Source organism: Rattus norvegicus, chromosome 3, assembly GCF_036323735.1.
Source record: "Rattus norvegicus strain BN/NHsdMcwi chromosome 3, GRCr8, whole genome shotgun sequence".
NCBI lineage: Eukaryota > Metazoa > Chordata > Mammalia > Rodentia > Muridae > Rattus > Rattus norvegicus.
Genome location: NC_086021.1, coordinates 147,693,103 through 147,710,620, shown reverse-complemented (window position 1 = coordinate 147,710,620; position 17,518 = coordinate 147,693,103). Strand labels below are relative to the sequence as shown.

Sequence of the window (17,518 nt, the reverse complement as noted above, 5' to 3'; positions counted from 1 at the left end):
GATATCTGTTTTAGCAAAAACAACATTGGTCCCCTTTCACACTCAGGACCTCCTGAACCATGAAATTTTGAGTTTGTGGTACCAGGTATGAATTCGTTCATGTGAAACAGGCTTCGGATCCAAGCAGACAGCATTGGTTACCTCCATAACCTTCATGTCTCTGTCGCACTAGAGATACCTTGTCTGGGAGGTCGGTATTGTAGCATTCAAGGTCCAGCACTAGGTAAAACCAGTTTCTCCCCAGCAGCCTGTATAGTACCTTATGGCACTATGAAAACTAGATAGTTTCATCTTGTGTTCACTGTGTTTCAGAACCAAAGTGTGCTGTGTCTTCTGTTGCACTGGGCAATCAAGAGCAATGGCAACAACCTACCTTGTTTTGGTGACCTTGTGGTCCTTTCTGAATAACTAGGCATGGATATTTTCATTTAATAACTCATGTCTTCCGGGAGGAAAGCATTGTCCACTCATACAATGTACAGCAAACTCTCTCCTACAATCAAGCTCTGTCTTTTATTGTTGTTTTAATTAGCTTACAAAGCAGGGGTATCCATAAGGCTTTCTCATAATCCTTAGGTTTGTTATCCTCCCATTCTCTGTCTTTTTCCGAGTCCCCCTCCTTGCTTATCCCTTTGACCCCTAATATCCCACCTTCTTTAGTATTGTATATGTTATACTCTCCACTCACTGTTCCCTCCTTCCCTAATGTGCTGTTTCTAGCTTCCTGACCTCTAAGACCCCAGATTAAACATACAGATCTAAGCATTTGAACCTGAGGAGAGGAGGAGGGGGAGTGGGGAGGGGAAGGAAGGAGGGTGAGCGAGCAGCATTCATCCGTCTAGGTCTGTATTACTTTACTTAGTATATTTTCTAGTTCTCAATTTTCCTGAAAATTTCATAACTTCATTCACCTTTTCAGGAGAAATAGATTTATCATATTTTCAGTATCCATTCATTAGTGGGACAGCTGGGCTGTCACCACTTCCTGGCCATTGTAAATAGAACAGCAGTGAGCATGGATTAGATGATATCTTTGCAGTAGGATATAGAGTTCTTTAGGTATATACCCAGGGATGGAATACTAGTTCTTTTTTTTTTTTATCTTTATTAACTTGAGTATTTCTTATTTACATTTCGATTGTTATTCCCCTTCCCGGTTTCCTGGCCAACATGCCCCTAACCGCTCCCCATCCCCTTCTCTATAGGTGTTCCCCTCCCCATCCTCCCCCCATTACCTCCCGCCAACAATCACATTCACTGGGGGTTCAGTCTTGACAGGACCAAGGGCTTCCCCTTCCACTGGTGCTCTTACTAGGCTATTCATTGCTACCTATGAGTTTGGAGCCCAGGGTCAGTCCATGTATAGTCTTTAGGTAGTGGCTTAGTCCCTGGAAGCTCTGGTTGGTTGTCATTGTTCTTCATATGGGGTCTCGAGCCCCTTCAAGCTCTTTCAGTCCTTTCTCTGATTCCTACAGTGAAGGTCCCGTTCTCAGTTCAGTGGTTTGCTGCTGGCATTCATCTATGTATTTGCCGTATTCTGGCTGTGTCTCATAGGAGAGATCTACATCCGGTTCCTGTTGGCCTGCACTTTTTTGCTTTATCCATCTTATCTAGTTTGGTGGCATGTATGGGCCACATGTGGGACAGGCTCTGAATGGGTGTTCCTTCTGCCTCTGTTTTAAACGTTGCTTCTCTATTTCCTCCTAAGGGTATTCTTGTTCCCCTTTTAAAGGAGTGAGGCATTCGGATTTTGGCCATCCTTCTTGAGTTTCCTGTGTTCTGTGCGTCTAGGGTAATTCAAGCATTTGGGCTAATACCCACTTATCAATGAGTGCATACCATGTGTGTTTTTCTGTGATTGGGTTACCTCACTCAGGATGATATTTTCCAGTTCCATCCATTTGCCTACGAATTTCATAAAGTCATTGTTTTTGATAGCAGAGTAATATTCCATTGTGTAGATGTCCCACATTTTCTGTATCCATTCCTCTGTTGAAGGGCATCTGGGTTCTTCCCAGCTTCTGGCTATTATAAATAAGGCTGCTATGAACATAGTGGAGCATGTGTCTTTGTTATATGTTGGGGCATCTTTTGGGTATATGCCTAGGAGAGGTATGCCCAAGAGAGGTATAGTTGGGTCCTCAGGTAGTTCAATGTCCAATTTTCTGAGGAACCTCCAGACTGATTTCCAGAATGGTTGTACCAGTCTGCAATCCCACCAACAAAGGAGGAGTGTTCCTCTTTCTCCACATCCTCACCAGCATCTGTTGTCACCTGAGTTTTTGATCTTAGCTATTCTCACTTGTGTGAGGTGAAATCTCAGGGTTGTTTTGATTTGCATTTCTCTTATGACTAAAGATGTTGAACATTTCTTTAGGTGTTTCTCAGCCATTCAGCATTCCTGAGCTGTGAATTCTTTGTTTAGCTCTGAACCCCATTTTTAATAGGGTTATTTTTCTCCCTGCAGTCTAACTTCATGAGTTCTTTGTACATTTTAGATATAAGCCCTCTATCAGTTGTAGGAATGGTAAAGATCTTTTCCTAACAACAGTGTCCTTTGCAGTTTTATGAGATCCCATTTGTCGATTCTTGCTCTTAGAGCATAAGCCATTGGTGTTTTGTTCAGGAAATTTTCTCCAGTGCCCATGTGTTCAAGATGCTTCCCCACTTTTTCTTCTATTAGTTTGAGTGTATCTAGTTTGATGTGGAGGTCCTTGATCCACTTGGACTTAAGCTTTGTACAGGGTGATAAGCATGGATCGATCTGCATTCTTCTACATGCTGACCTCCAGTTGAACCAGCACCATTTGCTGAAAATGCTATCTTTTTTCCATTGGATGGTTTTGGCTCCTTTGTCAAAAATCAAGTGACCATGGGTTCATTTCTGGGTCTTCAATTCTATTCCACTGGTCTATGTGTCTGTCTCTGTACCAATACCATGCAGTTTTTATCACTATTGCTGTGTAATACTGCTTGAGTTCAGGGATAGTGATTCCCCCTGAAGTCCTTTTATTGTTGAGGATAGTTTTAGCTATCCTGGGTTTTTTGTTATTCCAGATGAATTTGCAAATTGTTCTGTCTAACTCTCTGAAGAATTGGATTGGTATTTTGATGGGGATTGCATTGAATCTGTAGATTGCTTTTGGTAAAATGGCCATTTTTACTATATTAATCCTGCCAATCCATGAGCATGGGAGATCGTTCCATCTTCTGAGGTCTTCTTCAATTTCTTTCTTCAGAGGCTTGAAGTTCTTACTGTACAAATCTTTCACTAGCTTGGTTAAAGTCACACCGAGGTACTTTATATTATTTGTGATTATTATGAAGGCTGTTGTTTCTTTAATTTTTTCTCAGCTTGTTTCTCTTTTGTGTAGAGGAAAGCTACTGACTTATTTGAGTTAATTTTATACCCAGCCACTTTGCTGAAGGTGTTTATCAGCTTTAGTAGTTCTCTGGTGGAACTTTTGGGGTCATTTAAATATACTATCATATCATCTGCAAATAGTGATATTTTGACTTCTTCTTTTCCGATCTGTATCCCCTTGACCTCCTTTTGTTGTCTGATTGCTCTGGCTAGAACTTCAAGAACTATATTGAATAAGTAGGAAGAAAGTGGGCAGCTTTGTCTAGTCCCTGATTTTAGTGGGATTGCTTCAAGTTTCTCTCCATTTAGTTTAATGTTAGCTACTGGTTTGCTGTATATGGCTTTTACTATGTTTGGTATGGGCCTTGAATTCCTATTCTTTCCAGGACTTTTATTGTGAAAGGGTGTTGAATTTTGTCAAATGCTTTCTCAGCATCTAATGAAATGATCATGTGGTTTTTATCTTTCAGTTTGTTTATATAGTGGATTATGTTGATGGTTTTCTGTATATTAAACCATCCCTGCATGCCTGGGATGAAGCCTACTTGATCATGGTGGATGATTGTTTTGATGTGCTCTTGGATTCGGTTTGCCAGAATTTTATTGAGTATTTTTGCGTCAATATTCATAAGGGAAATTGGTCTGAAGTTCTCTTTCTTTGTTGGGTCTTTGTGTGGTTTAGGTATAAGAGTAATTGTGGGTTCATAGAAGGAATTCAGTAGCACTCCATCTGTTTCAATTTTGTGGAATAGTTTGGACAGTATTGGTATTAGGTCTTCTATGAAGGTCTGATAGAATTCTGCACTGAACCCATCTGGACCTTGGCTCTTTTTGGTTGGGAGACCATTAATGACTTATTTTATTATTTTAGGAGTTATGGGGTTGTTTAAATGGTTTATCTGTTCCTGATTTAACTTTGGTACCTGGTATCTGCCTAGGAAATTGTCCATTTCCTGCAGATTTTCAAGTTTTGTTGAATATAGGCTTTTGTAGTAGAATCTGATCATTTTTTGAATTTCCTCTGATTCTGTAGTTATGTCTACCTTTTCATTCCTGATTTTGTTAATTTGGCCACACTCTCTGTGTCCTCTCGTTAGTCTGGCTAAGGGTTTATGTATCTTGTTGAATTTCTCAAAGAACCATCTTTTGGTTCTGTTGATTCTTTCTATGGTCCTTTTTGTTTCTACTTGGTTGATTTCAGCTCTGAGTTTGATTATTTCCTGCCTTCTACTCCTCCTGGGTGTATTTGCTTCTTTTTGTTCTAGAGCTTTTAGGTGTGCTGTCAATTGCTGATATGGAATACTAGTTCTTATGGTAAATCTATGTTTGTTTGTGGCGACTTGCCATGCTGATTTTCACAATGGCTGACTAGTTTGTTGTTCTATCAGCAATGAATAAATATTTCCCTTTCTCCACAGCTGCTCAAACAATTGTTGTTTCCTATCAATTTTAATTGGGGTAAGATTCAGTCTAAATAATTTTAATGTTTATTTCCTTGATAGCTTATGAGTTGCTTAATACTTATTAGACATTTGTAGTGTTTTTTGTTTTGCAAAGACTGTCAGTTCCATAGAACATTCTTTGTTTGGTTTATTTGTTTGATATTCTGTTTCTTGAGTTTTTAATAATATATTCTAGATCTGATCCTCTGCCAGATTGGTATCTGAGAAAGCTTTCCTCCCATTCTTTAGGTTTCCTCATCACTTGATTATCATTGTCCTTTGTTTTTTAGAATATGTTAAATTTTCTGTGACTCCATTTGTTGATTATTCATCTTATTTTATGATCAGAGTCTGGTTAAGGAAGTCTTAGCTATGCCAATGACCTTAAATTCACCTCTTAGTTTTCCCTGTGGTATTTTCAAAATTTCTTATCTTATGTTGAGGTTCTTGATATATTTGGAGTTGATTTTTGTTCAGAGAGAGAGAGATGAATTTGGTTTTATACTACTTGAGGGCATTCAATTTTCCCAGCACTATTTATTGAAGAGGTTGTCCTCTCTAATGTTTATTTTTTGCATTATTATAAAAAATAAAATAGTCTGGTGGCCATAGTTGAATGCCCATGAACATGGCTTCTGTATTTGTTCTCTGTGTTTGTTTATATCAATCTAAGCTGGTTTTTATTACTGTGGTTCTGTAGTATAACTTGGAACAGTTTCAGTGATAATACCTCCAGTATACCAGAGGGCTTTTGGTATGTGTGCGTCTAGAGGGGATATGTGTGTTTGTAAGTGCACTTGTTTATCTATTTTCATATGAATTTTAAGTTTTCTTTTCTATTTTTAATCAAGAACATTGCTATAACTTGATAGTGATTATGTGGAATCTGTAGATTGGTTTTGATAAGATAGCCATTTTTTTTTAAAAGAAATGTATTATTTTGATTCTTCAGCACAGGAGGCAGTTTTTATCTTTTAGTATTTATTTCTTGTTTATTTGTTTTTTGTTTGTTTTGTTTTGTTTTGTTTGCTTGTGTCCATTATACAAGTCTTTATATCCTTGGTCAATTTTATTCTGAGGTTTTCATGTTTGGTTGATTGAAGTTAATTGTAAATAGAGTTCTTTTCCTGATTTCTTTTTCAGGATATTTTCATTGGTGTATAGGAAGGCTACTGATATTTTTTTTGAATGTTAATTTTGATTCTTATCACTTTGAAGAAAATGTTTCACTCCTGATGAAATGAGGAAAGTGTAGGCACTTTTTTTAGGAGTAAGAATGGGTGTCAGTTACAGAATCCTGGAATTTTAACTGGAGAAAAGCAGAGAACAGGTGCTAAGGAGGATGGGTAATAGTTCAAAAGCATCAGAGGCTTTCAGTGACACCCCTGTTTCTCATTGCAATTCCTCTTTCCCTTGGGCAAATTCTTCCTTGAGAAATAGCAGAAACACGACAAAGGGGTGCTGCTGACCCTATAGTCTGATGCCATGCGTCTGTCCCAGTCATGCGACTTCCAGTAGAACCATGTATTCTCCAGAAGTTTTCAAGGCACACCTGTTCTTATTCAGAGGATGCGAGCCACTGTCAAGACGTCCTGCCACTCCACACTACATGAGAGAAGAAGGCCACTGTAAGATGTCCTCCCAGCATGTTTCTTTCTCAGACAGCTTACCTTTGATACTATCCATGTCAGGAAGCATTCACCCACCACCAGAGCAAAGAAGCCCATTGTTCAACACCACCTATGGAAAGATTGTCTCATCAGGACTGCCCCATAATTGGATTATCCTCACATAGATCGCTTTACTTGCACGTTTCAACACTCTCTGCAGGGAGTATGTAGCCTCGCTTCCCTAGCTCATTGTTCAGGCAGCAATTGTATGACTTTTTCTGAACAGAGATGAAAGCGTATCTACTCATATTACACAGGTACCCAAATGATGGACCAAAGTTCAGAAACATGGTGGATCACTTATTTTTTTTTTTTTTTTTTTGAGATTGCTTACATGAGTTTGGTGAGAGGGTTACTTACAGGAACATGAATGACTCAGAGTCAATGGGTTCACTGAAATGTCTTTTTCAGACTAGTGCCCATTCACAAAAGGTATGTGCAAACTGAATAACTTGCACATGCATTGAGATAGTTTAGAGAGAAGAATCTCTGCTTATGTGATTTGGGGGATGCGAGGAGGTTATCAATCTTGTGAGTTTTAGGAACTTCCTGAATCCTAAGAAACCTCCCTATAGGGCACAATGTTTCCATTTAAAGGATGTAAGCTGTAAAACATGGTGCTGCATGATAAAGGATGTGAGTATACTGAGACCCTCAGCAGTAGGAAGTGAACTGGGAAAAGTGAGGGGAAATAGCTAAGGTTATAATTATCAGGAGGAAACCTGTCCAAGGTACTGGTTCTCAAAGGCCTTTGAAATGCCTTCAAGATGGGTTACATGAATCTCTGCAGTTGTGCTATAGAAAATTCAATCAGCACAGGCATCCAGGCCAGCTGGCATTACAGTTGTGTGAGTTCTCTGTAGCCAGGCAGAGTCTTTAATCTCTGTAGAAATACCAACTATAGAAGAAGTATAAACTGTTAATATATTTGACCTAGGAGAAAGTAACTTAATAACACATGGACAGATGGAATTGAAGGTCAGACCCACATTTTGGAAACTAGTAAGTAACAGACAAGGTCTACAGACAGTTATCCTAGATTGCTAATCTGAGAGGGAATTTTTGAGTCATATCACTAGTATTTATTTTTTGATTCCCCTCCAGGGGGTGGATTTTATTTGTAAAAAGTTTGTTATTTTAAAATGGGGACAGCTTATTTCTTCCTTTCTGAACATTATGCATTTTAAAATTTTATTCTGTGTGGGTTTGATTATTTGAAAACAGGGTCTTATAACCTGCAGTGACGTGAATTTGTGATGTAGTGAGCTGTCTTTGAATTCCTGATTCTCCTGCCTCCACCTCTCAACTGTCATCATACTCTGCTTTTTATCTTTTATTTCTCTTTTTCCTCCTCCTCTTTTATTTTATTACCATGTCTTGCAGCAATGCCTTGGCCTTTTAGTATATTGTGAAGAGAAGCGATGACTACAGACAGTAGTTAGCCTTTCATTACTGACTAGCATGATGACTGTCGTTTTTGTAGATGATCCCACTTTCTTGAAATTGATGATGGAATTTATATGCTTAATCATGTACAAATGTAATTGTTTTGGTAATGAACACAATTATGTTTAATTTTATCAAGAGATGTAAAGGGTCTGGTTTTATCTTTTTCTGATATTAGCAACCACTAATTTTATTGCCTTATCAGTTAATATTTTACATTCTTAGTGATATAGTCTAAAATCTTCTTCATATAGTATACTTCTATAGAAACAAATATATTTCAGCCTTCTATGTATTTCTATAGGAAAGGCAGAAAAGGCTTGATTTGTTTTTCCTTCCTATATTGTATTAAGCCTACCACATCAAAAATGGCTAACACATTTTGAAAAATTGTATTTGCTTATTTGCGCATCAGAAATGTACGTGTGTTGAGATCACAGGGTAATTTGTGGCAGTCGGTTTTCTCCTTCTACCGTGTAGTTTCCTGAGATCAAACTCAGGTCATCAGGCACTTTTACTCTCTGAGCCATCTCACTGGCCCATGACTAATGCTTTTACAAACATATTATATATTCACTTTTCAATCAATTTACTTGCCATTTTTATTGATAATTAATAAGTGTATTTGTTCCTTAATTTATTTATTTTGAGATAGCCTCATGTAGTACATGCTGGCCTTCAGTTCACTGTGCAGCTTAGGATGAGTTTGAGCTCCTGATCTTCCTGCCTCTGCCTCTTAAGAGCTGGGATTACAAGTGTGGGTCGCCACACTCTTCTTTCAGAATTGCTGTTTGCTTACTTGTTTTCAGGTCTTTGTTGCAGTCACAATCTTTGTTTTTAATAAGTGTTATGATCGTAAATGTGCCTTTACTTGTATGGCAACAAAAGAGAGCAAATGTAGGGGCTGGAGAGATGGCTCAGTGGTTAAGAGCACTGACTGCTCTTCCAGAGGTCCTGAGTTCAATTCCCAGCAACCACATGGTGGTCACAACCATCTATAATGGGATCCGATGCCCTCTTCTGGTGTGTCTGAAGAGAGTGACAGTGTACTCACATAAAATAAATTAATCTTTAAAAAATTCAAAAAAAGAGACCAGATGTAATGAAATGCATTTCTAAGGCCTGTGAGTAAAGAGTGGGACTCAAAAGCAGGTAACATTTGAGTCACACTTCAGTTTCACTGCAGTATGCTCTAAGAAACTTGGGTATATAGGAGGTAAAAACTCCAATTTTCTTTCATTGGTATCTGTAGTAGAAAAAGCTTTGATGTGATAAACCTGTATGCTAAAGGCATATGGCAGAATATAAATTATAATTTTAACAGTTTCTTAGTAAAACTGAATCACTGGGGAAACCTTTATTATCTCCTATAATGAGAGGGAACTATCTTCCCTCTCTTGGTGGCTTAACTTAGCTATTCTGAGTTTCACTTTAATTAAGACCTCCCTTTGTTCATCTGCTCTTCTCTGGTGCTGGGCCTGTGTGTGTGTGTGTGTGTGTGTGTGTGTGTGTGTGTGTGTGTGTGTGTCTGTCTGTCTGTCTGTCTGTCTGTGTGCCTGTTTGTGTGTGTGTGTCTGTCTGTCTGTCTGTCTGTCTGTCTGTGTGCCTGTTTGTGTGTGTGTGTCTGTCTGTCTGTCTGTTTGTGTGTGTGCCTGTTTGTGTGTGTGTGTGTGTCTGTCTGTCTGTCTGTTTTGTGTGTGCCTGTTTGTGTGTGTCTGTCTGTCTGTCTGGGTGTGTCTGTGTTTCTGCGTTATGCATATTGCTCAAAGTTCACCTCACATGTGAATTTTTGATGTTATAATTTCATATGGTTTAGCCATTTGACTTTTGAGGCATGTGTACATAACATTCTAAATATTCATGTAGTTTATAATATGTGAATTTTCCATCACTGTTATCCTAATACATTTCATTGTTCAACATCAAATATAAGTACAAAAGGAATTAAAATTTATGGGATTTTGTCACCTTAACACAGTGCCCTTACATAGTAAGTGTCAAACATGTTTTTTAACTATTAATTTATTATATTTTTCTGCTTATAAAATGAATATTACAAAGCAAACAAAATAATGATTGATATAATCCTGCCCATAAAGTTCTATATTTAATTCCATGTGTAGCTTTAAATATAGATATTTACAGAGATATCTTGAAAGGTGACATTTTCACAAGCTGTATCAGGCCGTTTGAAAGTTATATTCACACTTAAATGAACTGTTGGTATCTTGGCAGTGAGTATACACAGTATATGTATATATAAAATGCACATATGTGCATGTATCCTTAAGGAAAGGGATAATTGCAGAGGAGTGAACAGAGGAGAGGTGTATGTATGAAGAGGGTATTTGTTACATGAATGGCAGCACCGTGGCTTTGAGCTTCTTACAATAATGTTCCTAAAGATCTGTCAGTCAGCATTGCTTGATTCTTGTCACAGTAATGCAACCCAGAAGAGACCTAAGTATTGTACTAGTTTTCATTTATTTACAGATGTAGGGATTTGTGGGCTGGAAGTGTAGCTCTGTGGCTGGCTTCTTCCCTAGCCTGAGTGTCTTCCTTAGCAGTGCCCCATCCCCACAAGCTATTATTTAGCAGTGGTTTCTGGCTGGAGAAATAGCTCACTGGTTACGAGCACCTAACTGCCCTTCCAGAGCACCTGGTTTGGGCTCCCAGCACTCACGTGGCAGTTAAATGCTGTTTGTCTGCAACTCTAGTTCTCTAGTTCTAGGATCTCACAGCTTCTTCCGGCCTCTGAGCCTCAGGCATGTACATTATACACAGACATTGATGCACATATTTAAAAGAAAAATAAATAAACTTTTAAACAAACAAAAAGTGGTTGTTTAACTTAGCTATTCTAGTCTGAATTTCATTTTAATTGTTAAGACCCTCTGTTCACATGTGTGTGTTTCTGTGTTATGCATATTGCAGAAATATTAAGTTGTACCTAGTCCTACTCATGGATCCTAGACACTCTTAGGAAATGCCTTCTGAAGGTAGCTGAAATACACTTGTCTTTGAGGTTCACAGACACGTAGATCACGATACCAGATTTAAATATTAAAATTCTTTTCTGGTAGAAAGGAAACTGCTTCTACCCAAGAAATTTTCTACGAGAACTCACCAGTCCTTTAACTAAGTCTCCTTTGACTTTACTTTCTCAGTAGCTACTGCCATAAAGCTTACATTCATTACTCTTAGTCAGTACAGAAGTGCCCGAGCCTACTTGGACTGTGTGACTGAGTGCTCCACTGTGTGTGTGCTCCAGTGTGTGTCTGAGTGCTCCACTGTGTGTGTGTGAGTGCTCCTGTGTGTGTGTGAGTGCTCCACTGTGTGTGTGAGTGCTCCAGTGTGTGTCTGAGTGCTCCAGTGTGTGTGTCTGAGTGCTCCACTGTGTGTCTGAGTGCTCCAGTGTGTGTCTGAGTGCTCCACTGTGTGTGTCTGAGTGCTCCACTGTGTGTGTGCTCCAGTGTGTGTCTGAGTGCTCCACTGTGTGTGTGTGAGTGCTCCACTGTGTGTGTGCTCCAGTGTGTGTCTGAGTGCTCCACTGTGTGTGTGTGAGTGCTCCACTGTGTGTGTGTGAGTGCTCCACTGTGTGTGTCTGAGTGCTCCAGTATGTGTGTCTGAGTGCTCCAGTGTGTGTGTCTGAGTGCTCCAGTGTGTGTGTCTGAGTGCTCCAGTGTGTGTGTGCTCCAGTGTGTGTCTGAGTGCTCCAGTGTGTGTCTGAGTGCTCCAGTGTGTGTCTGAGTGCTCCACTGTGTGTGTCTGAGTGCTCCACTGTGTGTGTGCTCCAGTGTGTGTCTGAGTGCTCCACTGTGTGTGTCTGAGTGCTCCAGTGTGTGTGTCTGAGTGCTCCAGTGTGTGTGTCTGAGTGCTCCAGTGTGTGTGTCTGAGTGCTCCAGTGTGTGTGTGCTCCAGTGTGTGTCTGAGTGCTCCACTGTGTGTGTCTGAGTGCTCCAGTGTGTGTCTGAGTGCTCCACTGTGTGTGTCTGAGTGCTCCAGTGTGTGTCTGAGTGCTCCACTGTGTGTGTCTGAGTGCTCCAGTGTGTGTGTCTGAGTGCTCCAGTGTGTGTCTGAGTGCTCCAGTGTGTGTGTGAGTGCTCCAGTGTGTGTCTGAGTGCTCCAGTGTGTGTGAGTGCTCCAGTGTGTGTGTGAGTGCTCCAGTGTGTGTGTGAGTGCTCCAGTGTGTGTCTGAGTGCTCCAGTGTGTGTGTGTGAGTGCTCCAGTGTGTGTGTGTGCTCCAGTGTGTGTGTGAGTGCTCCAGTGTGTGTCTGAGTGCTCCACTGTGTGTGTGTGTGAGTGCTCCAGTGTGTGTGTGAGTGCTCCAGTGTGTGTGTGAGTGCTCCAGTGTGTGTGTGAGTGCTCCAGTGTGTGTGTGAGTGCTCCAGTGTGTGTGTGAGTGCTCCACTGTGTGTGTGAGTGCTCCAGTGTGTGTGAGTGCTCCAGTGTGTGTCTGAGGGCTCCAGTGTGTGTCTGAGTGCTCCACGTTCATCTCACAGATAAACCCCTCCCTCTTACCTTTACTCCCCCACTTCTCACTCCTTTCCAGCCTTTTCTTTTTTATTTTATTATTTTATATGTATGAATGTTTTGCATATGTGAATATATGTGCATCATGTGTGTGCCTGGTGCCCACAGCAGTCAGAAAAGGGTGTCAGATCTCCCAGAGTTACAGACAGTTGTAGGTTCTGGGGACTGAACCTAGGTCCTCTCTCTGTAAGGACACTTTTTTTTTTAAACCTTGCGAACCTTCTCTCTGGCCCCCAAATAGACTTTTTCTTTAGAATGACACAGAGGCTTTATTTCTGAAAGCTGTATGCATGTGAGAAGGGCTGTAAGATGTGACAGGACTGTTTTGCTCTGTCCTCTCCACACTGTTGGTATATGAGTCTCTGAACAACAATGGGTAGAGAGAGATTCAGACAGTACTTGGATGTCTATGTTTCTCCCCAGCCATCCAGGAAGTGGTGAATTAGAAAGAAAATGGTCAATAGCTATAGGTACCATTTTTTTTTTTTCAAGTGGGAGAATTAAGCCAACGAACAGGATGATTTGTAGCTACTCGTTAGTGGGAATGAGGCAGAACTCTAGGTACAGAATCTGCATTTCTGGGTTACACACATTATTCCTCTGAAAGAGGGGTTTCCTTTATCTTTACCTGTTTTCTTTTGAGATTAAAGAGACCTGTGTTGTTGTTTTTTTATATTGTACTGAATCTCGTTACTGAAATTAGCAGACTGTTTGCAGAAGTCAGTTTATTCCCTCACTGGGTTGTCTTGCTACATAACTACTTTGTAAGTTGTGCGCATGAATGTTTTATGTTATGAGATAAGCAAAGCATTGAGTATTGCTTTTCGTCAACCGTGTTTTTCTTGGACTTGTAGGATGTGGAGAGCATCTTGTGCGCACCATACTGGCTAGAGAATGTTCACACGCTTTACAAGCTGAAGACGCTCACCAAGCTCTGTTGGAGACTATGCAAAACAAGTTTATCAGTAAGTGGAATGTTGAGACAAGGACTCCGTTTAAATACAGAGAATTTCTCTGAGCTGTATACACCAGGAATCAGGTTTTCCACATCTGCCTCCAGCATAAAGTTAGACCTGCACTTAATATTATTTCTGAACAGAAATCCTATCACAGTAGCTACTACAACATGATGTCAATAATTCAACTAATTTAGTGTCTAGATTCTGAGACCTTATCTAACATTAAAATGCCATGTACTGGAATAAAATTCTGACAAAGGAGTTCAAAGCGCCGTGTGCTATCTAGCATGTTTGAAACGCAAACAGGATTCATTCTTTTGATAAAGTCAGTGTTGTATCCTGCACATTTTATTGCCATGTGCACTGCCCAGGGTCAAGATGGAATCCTGCCTGGACATTTGCCAGGTCCTCTAACTAGATGTGCACATGCGTATGTGTATGGGAATAATCTGAGGTTGGAGGAAGGAAATTTTTTTTGTCTGTTTTAGGTGAGGGAGGCATCAGTGAAAAAGCGGGGGACTTGGGTTTGGAGACAAAGTAGATAGTGCACCCCTGCCCTAACCAGGATTTAGAAACCATACAGTAGATTAAATGAGTGAAGGCTAAAATGCAGAATTTCTACCTCTGATAGGCAGTAGCTCTAAGATTAAAGAAGTCTGTTTGGGACTGTGCTGGCTAGTGGTTATGTCAGCTTGACACAGGCCAGGGTGATCTGAGTAAAGGAAACCTCAGTTGAGAAAATGTCTCCATTAGACTAGCTCTAGGGAAACCTGTGGCATTTTCTTATTTGATAATTGATGTAGGAAGACCTAGCCTGCTGTGGAAGGTGCTACGCTTGGACAGGTGATCTCGAGTTGTATAAGAAAGCAGGCCTAGCAAGCCAATAACAGTGATCCTCTATTGCCTCTGCTTCAGTTCTGCCTCCAACTTCCTGGAGTTCCCACCCTGACCTTGCTTAGAGATAGAGCATGACTAGAGAGTTGTACACTGAATAAACTCCGTTCTCCCCAAGTTGAGTCACAGTGTTTTACCTCAGCAAAAGGAGCCTTAAGACAGGTACCCTGGGGATGAGAGTTTCTCCAGAAGGACACATATGGAGGGGTTTTAAATCCCATTTGAGAAGATGTAGTTTGGCTGTCAGTGAATCTGGAATCAAATGCAATGGCCATGCTCCAAAGTTCAGGAAGGACAGCAGATGCTGAACACTGGGTGACTTAGGTGTCCTGTGTCAGTGAGGGTGCCATTTCAGAGCATGTCGGTTGCAGAGGACGTGTAGAAGGAAGGTCTGCTTGGCAGATGACGCTCTGGGATGCAGGAGCTTGTTATCTCAACAAGCTGACAATTGTGTTCAGTCTGTTGAGCTCTAGTTTCCATGTTGAGGCTGTAAAAGAATTTTCAGTGGGCCTGGCTGCACGGTTCTAAATGCATACTTTCTGTACCTGCAGCTGAGGCAGACCCTTAGGTAGCCTTGGACCCACACTTCCAGCCCCACCTCTCTGCCACAGTGTGTGCTGGAGGTTATTAAAGGGGGTCCGTACTGCATCAGTTTATCTTCTCTAATTCTAATTGTTGCCTTCCCATTCTGCTAGTTACATAAGCACCACATAAGCTTATTGTCTTTTTATATCCGTGTGTGTGTGTGTGTGTGTGTGTGTGTGTGTGTGTGTGTGTGTGTAAATAAAACTTTGTACTATTTCTTTTCTGGAGGCACCTGGATTTCAGGAAGCATTTGTGTTCTAGGGCACTGTCAGGAAGGAACAGTGTGTAATACATTTCTCCCGCTCTTGGCTTCTGCTGAGATGTGATTTGCCCTCCAGCTGCCTGTGGGCAGTTAGCCTATGCTACCATTGAATTCATCGTGGTAGCTGTAGCTTAGAGCTTCCTTAACCTACACAGCAACCACTGACCACAGACACTCAAATGATACACAGCACACCTTCCCAGGCACACATTCCCTGTCAGCATTTTTAGTGAGGCCTTTGCTCCTATCAACTTGTGAAGAGGAGCAGAAACTCTTGCCAGTGAGCAGCCCTCTTTAGTTTTCCCACAAGTTGCACATTCCCAGTCCTATTTTTGGATTCTTAGGGGGGCAGGCTAAGTAAGTATTTCTCCAAACTGTTGCTTTTTCAATCCCTTACTTACCCCAAGGACTGTGCCATCTGAAGTTGTTACAATATATAAGTTACAAAAGCCCACACAGAAGCTCAGAGAGTAGAACCAAATTCTTGTGAATTTACTCATGGGAAAATGAAGGGGTCCGAAAACCTGAATGACCTCCTCAGAATGGTAAGTTGTCACCTTGATCTATTAAAAGTAGTATGCTCCATTAGAAAAAAGGTTTTCAGCCATTCAGAGAGAAAATAACAAATTATGCTAAAAAATAGTATTTATTTGATTGGAAAATTGAATGACCAAAGGAAAACTTACTTAAGTAGGAAGAGCTTTTGAACAGGTGTTTTCTTACATTCTTCTTACGGGTGTATTGCCTGCATACGTGTCTGTGTACCTTGTGTGCGCTTGGTGCACAAGGAGGTCAGGAAAATGCCTTGGGTGCTTTGGAACTGGAGTTGCAATTGTTTGTAAGCCATCATGTGGCTTTTGCAAGTTGAAGCCAGTTCTTCTGGAAGAGCAGCTAGTGTTCTTGACCAGTGAACCATCTTTTAACATTACTTATGCTAAGGTTATAAAGGCAAACAATGATTTCATGAAATTCTTAAGCAAATGGAAGGAACTAAAAAATATCATCCTGAGTGAGGTAACCCAACCACAGAAGAACACACATGGTATCCACTCACTGCCAAGTGATACTAGCCCAAAAGCTTGGAAAACCAAAGATACCATTTACAGAACACATGAAGCTCAAGAAGAAGGAAGACCAAAGTGTGGATGCTTCAGTCCTTCTTAGAAGGGAGAATTTGAAATATAAACACATAAAATATCCAGTGAAAAATGTTTTTCAAAAAAAGAAAAAGATTCATTCATTCTTTCTGTCTCTCTCTCCATTCACCCACCCCGTGTGTGTGTGTGTGTGTGTGTGTGTGTGTGTGTGTGTGTGTGTAAGTAAGTGCTATTTGATATCAACATACAAATTGAGGAATAAATTGTGAATAGGACTTCTGGTCTACGAATCATGAATGTCCAGAGAAGATTGATTGCATTCATGTTAAGTTCTAAGATCTGTCAGTTAGACACAGATCTTACTCTTTTCTTTCATTAATAGCAGTGAATGTTCTTTTTAAAGAAAAGTGATTTTTTGGCCTAATAACATGATTTATATGATTTGTTGTCATTGTATACATATGGCATATGTATACATCAAAGAGAAGGAATAATAAGAATTGAAAGTTGAGGTTCATTAAAGTTAACTTCATAGAAATCCTGTGACAGGTGTATAACTATAGCACATGGTAACTTCCCCTCGTATCCATTTGACCTGAAGGACCCTACTTAATGTAAAGCCCCAGAGTCACTCACTGTTAGTTCTCCTCCAGATCTGAGTCGAGAGACTCCTTAAATGTAACTGTTTTCTGCTTCTTTGCTCTTGTTTTGTATAATTCAAAAATTGCTAATGATACTGGTCAGTTTTACTCCTGAGACCCTATTATTGACTGCTTATTGAGCCCCATCTTAAAAATGTCTTGATCTAGAAAGGAACAGGGTATTTTATAGAGCTCAGGTAACTGACTTTGCTTATTTAATAGCTAAAAGTTATCTTGGAAGAATAGAGGGTTATCTTGTTAGCCAGTGATTATTGATTTGTTCTGTAATTTTGTGTAAAATATAGACATCCTAAGACTTGGGACAGCTGGTCCTTTTTAGTTTTGTGTCTCATCCATTGGGTGTAGCCAGTTGCTTAAGTGGTTTTCTCTTTTAAGGTCAATAACATTAGGTAAGAGGAAATTTAAAAATTCCTTGGCCATGCTAAATTCTCTTGGTTCTCTATTGGAGTCAGTCTATAAATCTAAAATTCTTTTTAATCAGATGATTTGAACATGGGATTAGGAAATAAAAAAAAATTCAGGAAACACATGTGATCATTACAAAGTACTTGGAATGAAATAAATTAGATTTAGTGGAGGCCTGGACTGAGAGTAAGGAAGTTGA

The 17,518-nt window shown here is 40.1% G+C and overlaps 1 protein-coding gene across 17 annotated transcripts in view; it reads left to right on the top strand.

The window, feature by feature from the left end:
- The window catches only part of Tasp1 (taspase 1), a 231,619-nt gene that overhangs the window by 151,090 nt on the left and 63,011 nt on the right, over window positions 1-17,518 (top strand). For 15 of the 17 annotated variants that reach the window (XR_010064632.1, XR_010064631.1, XM_039105021.2 and 12 more), the window contains one exon: window positions 13,310-13,420. The exons of the other annotated variants lie outside the window; for them this stretch is intronic. Coding sequence is in view for 13 of the 15 variants with exons in the window: in XM_039105021.2 (XP_038960949.1) it covers window positions 13,310-13,420 (111 nt within the window). In the remaining 2 variants the exon portion in view is untranslated. The remainder of the gene's footprint in view (window positions 1-13,309; window positions 13,421-17,518) is intronic. 17 annotated transcript variants of the gene reach the window in all.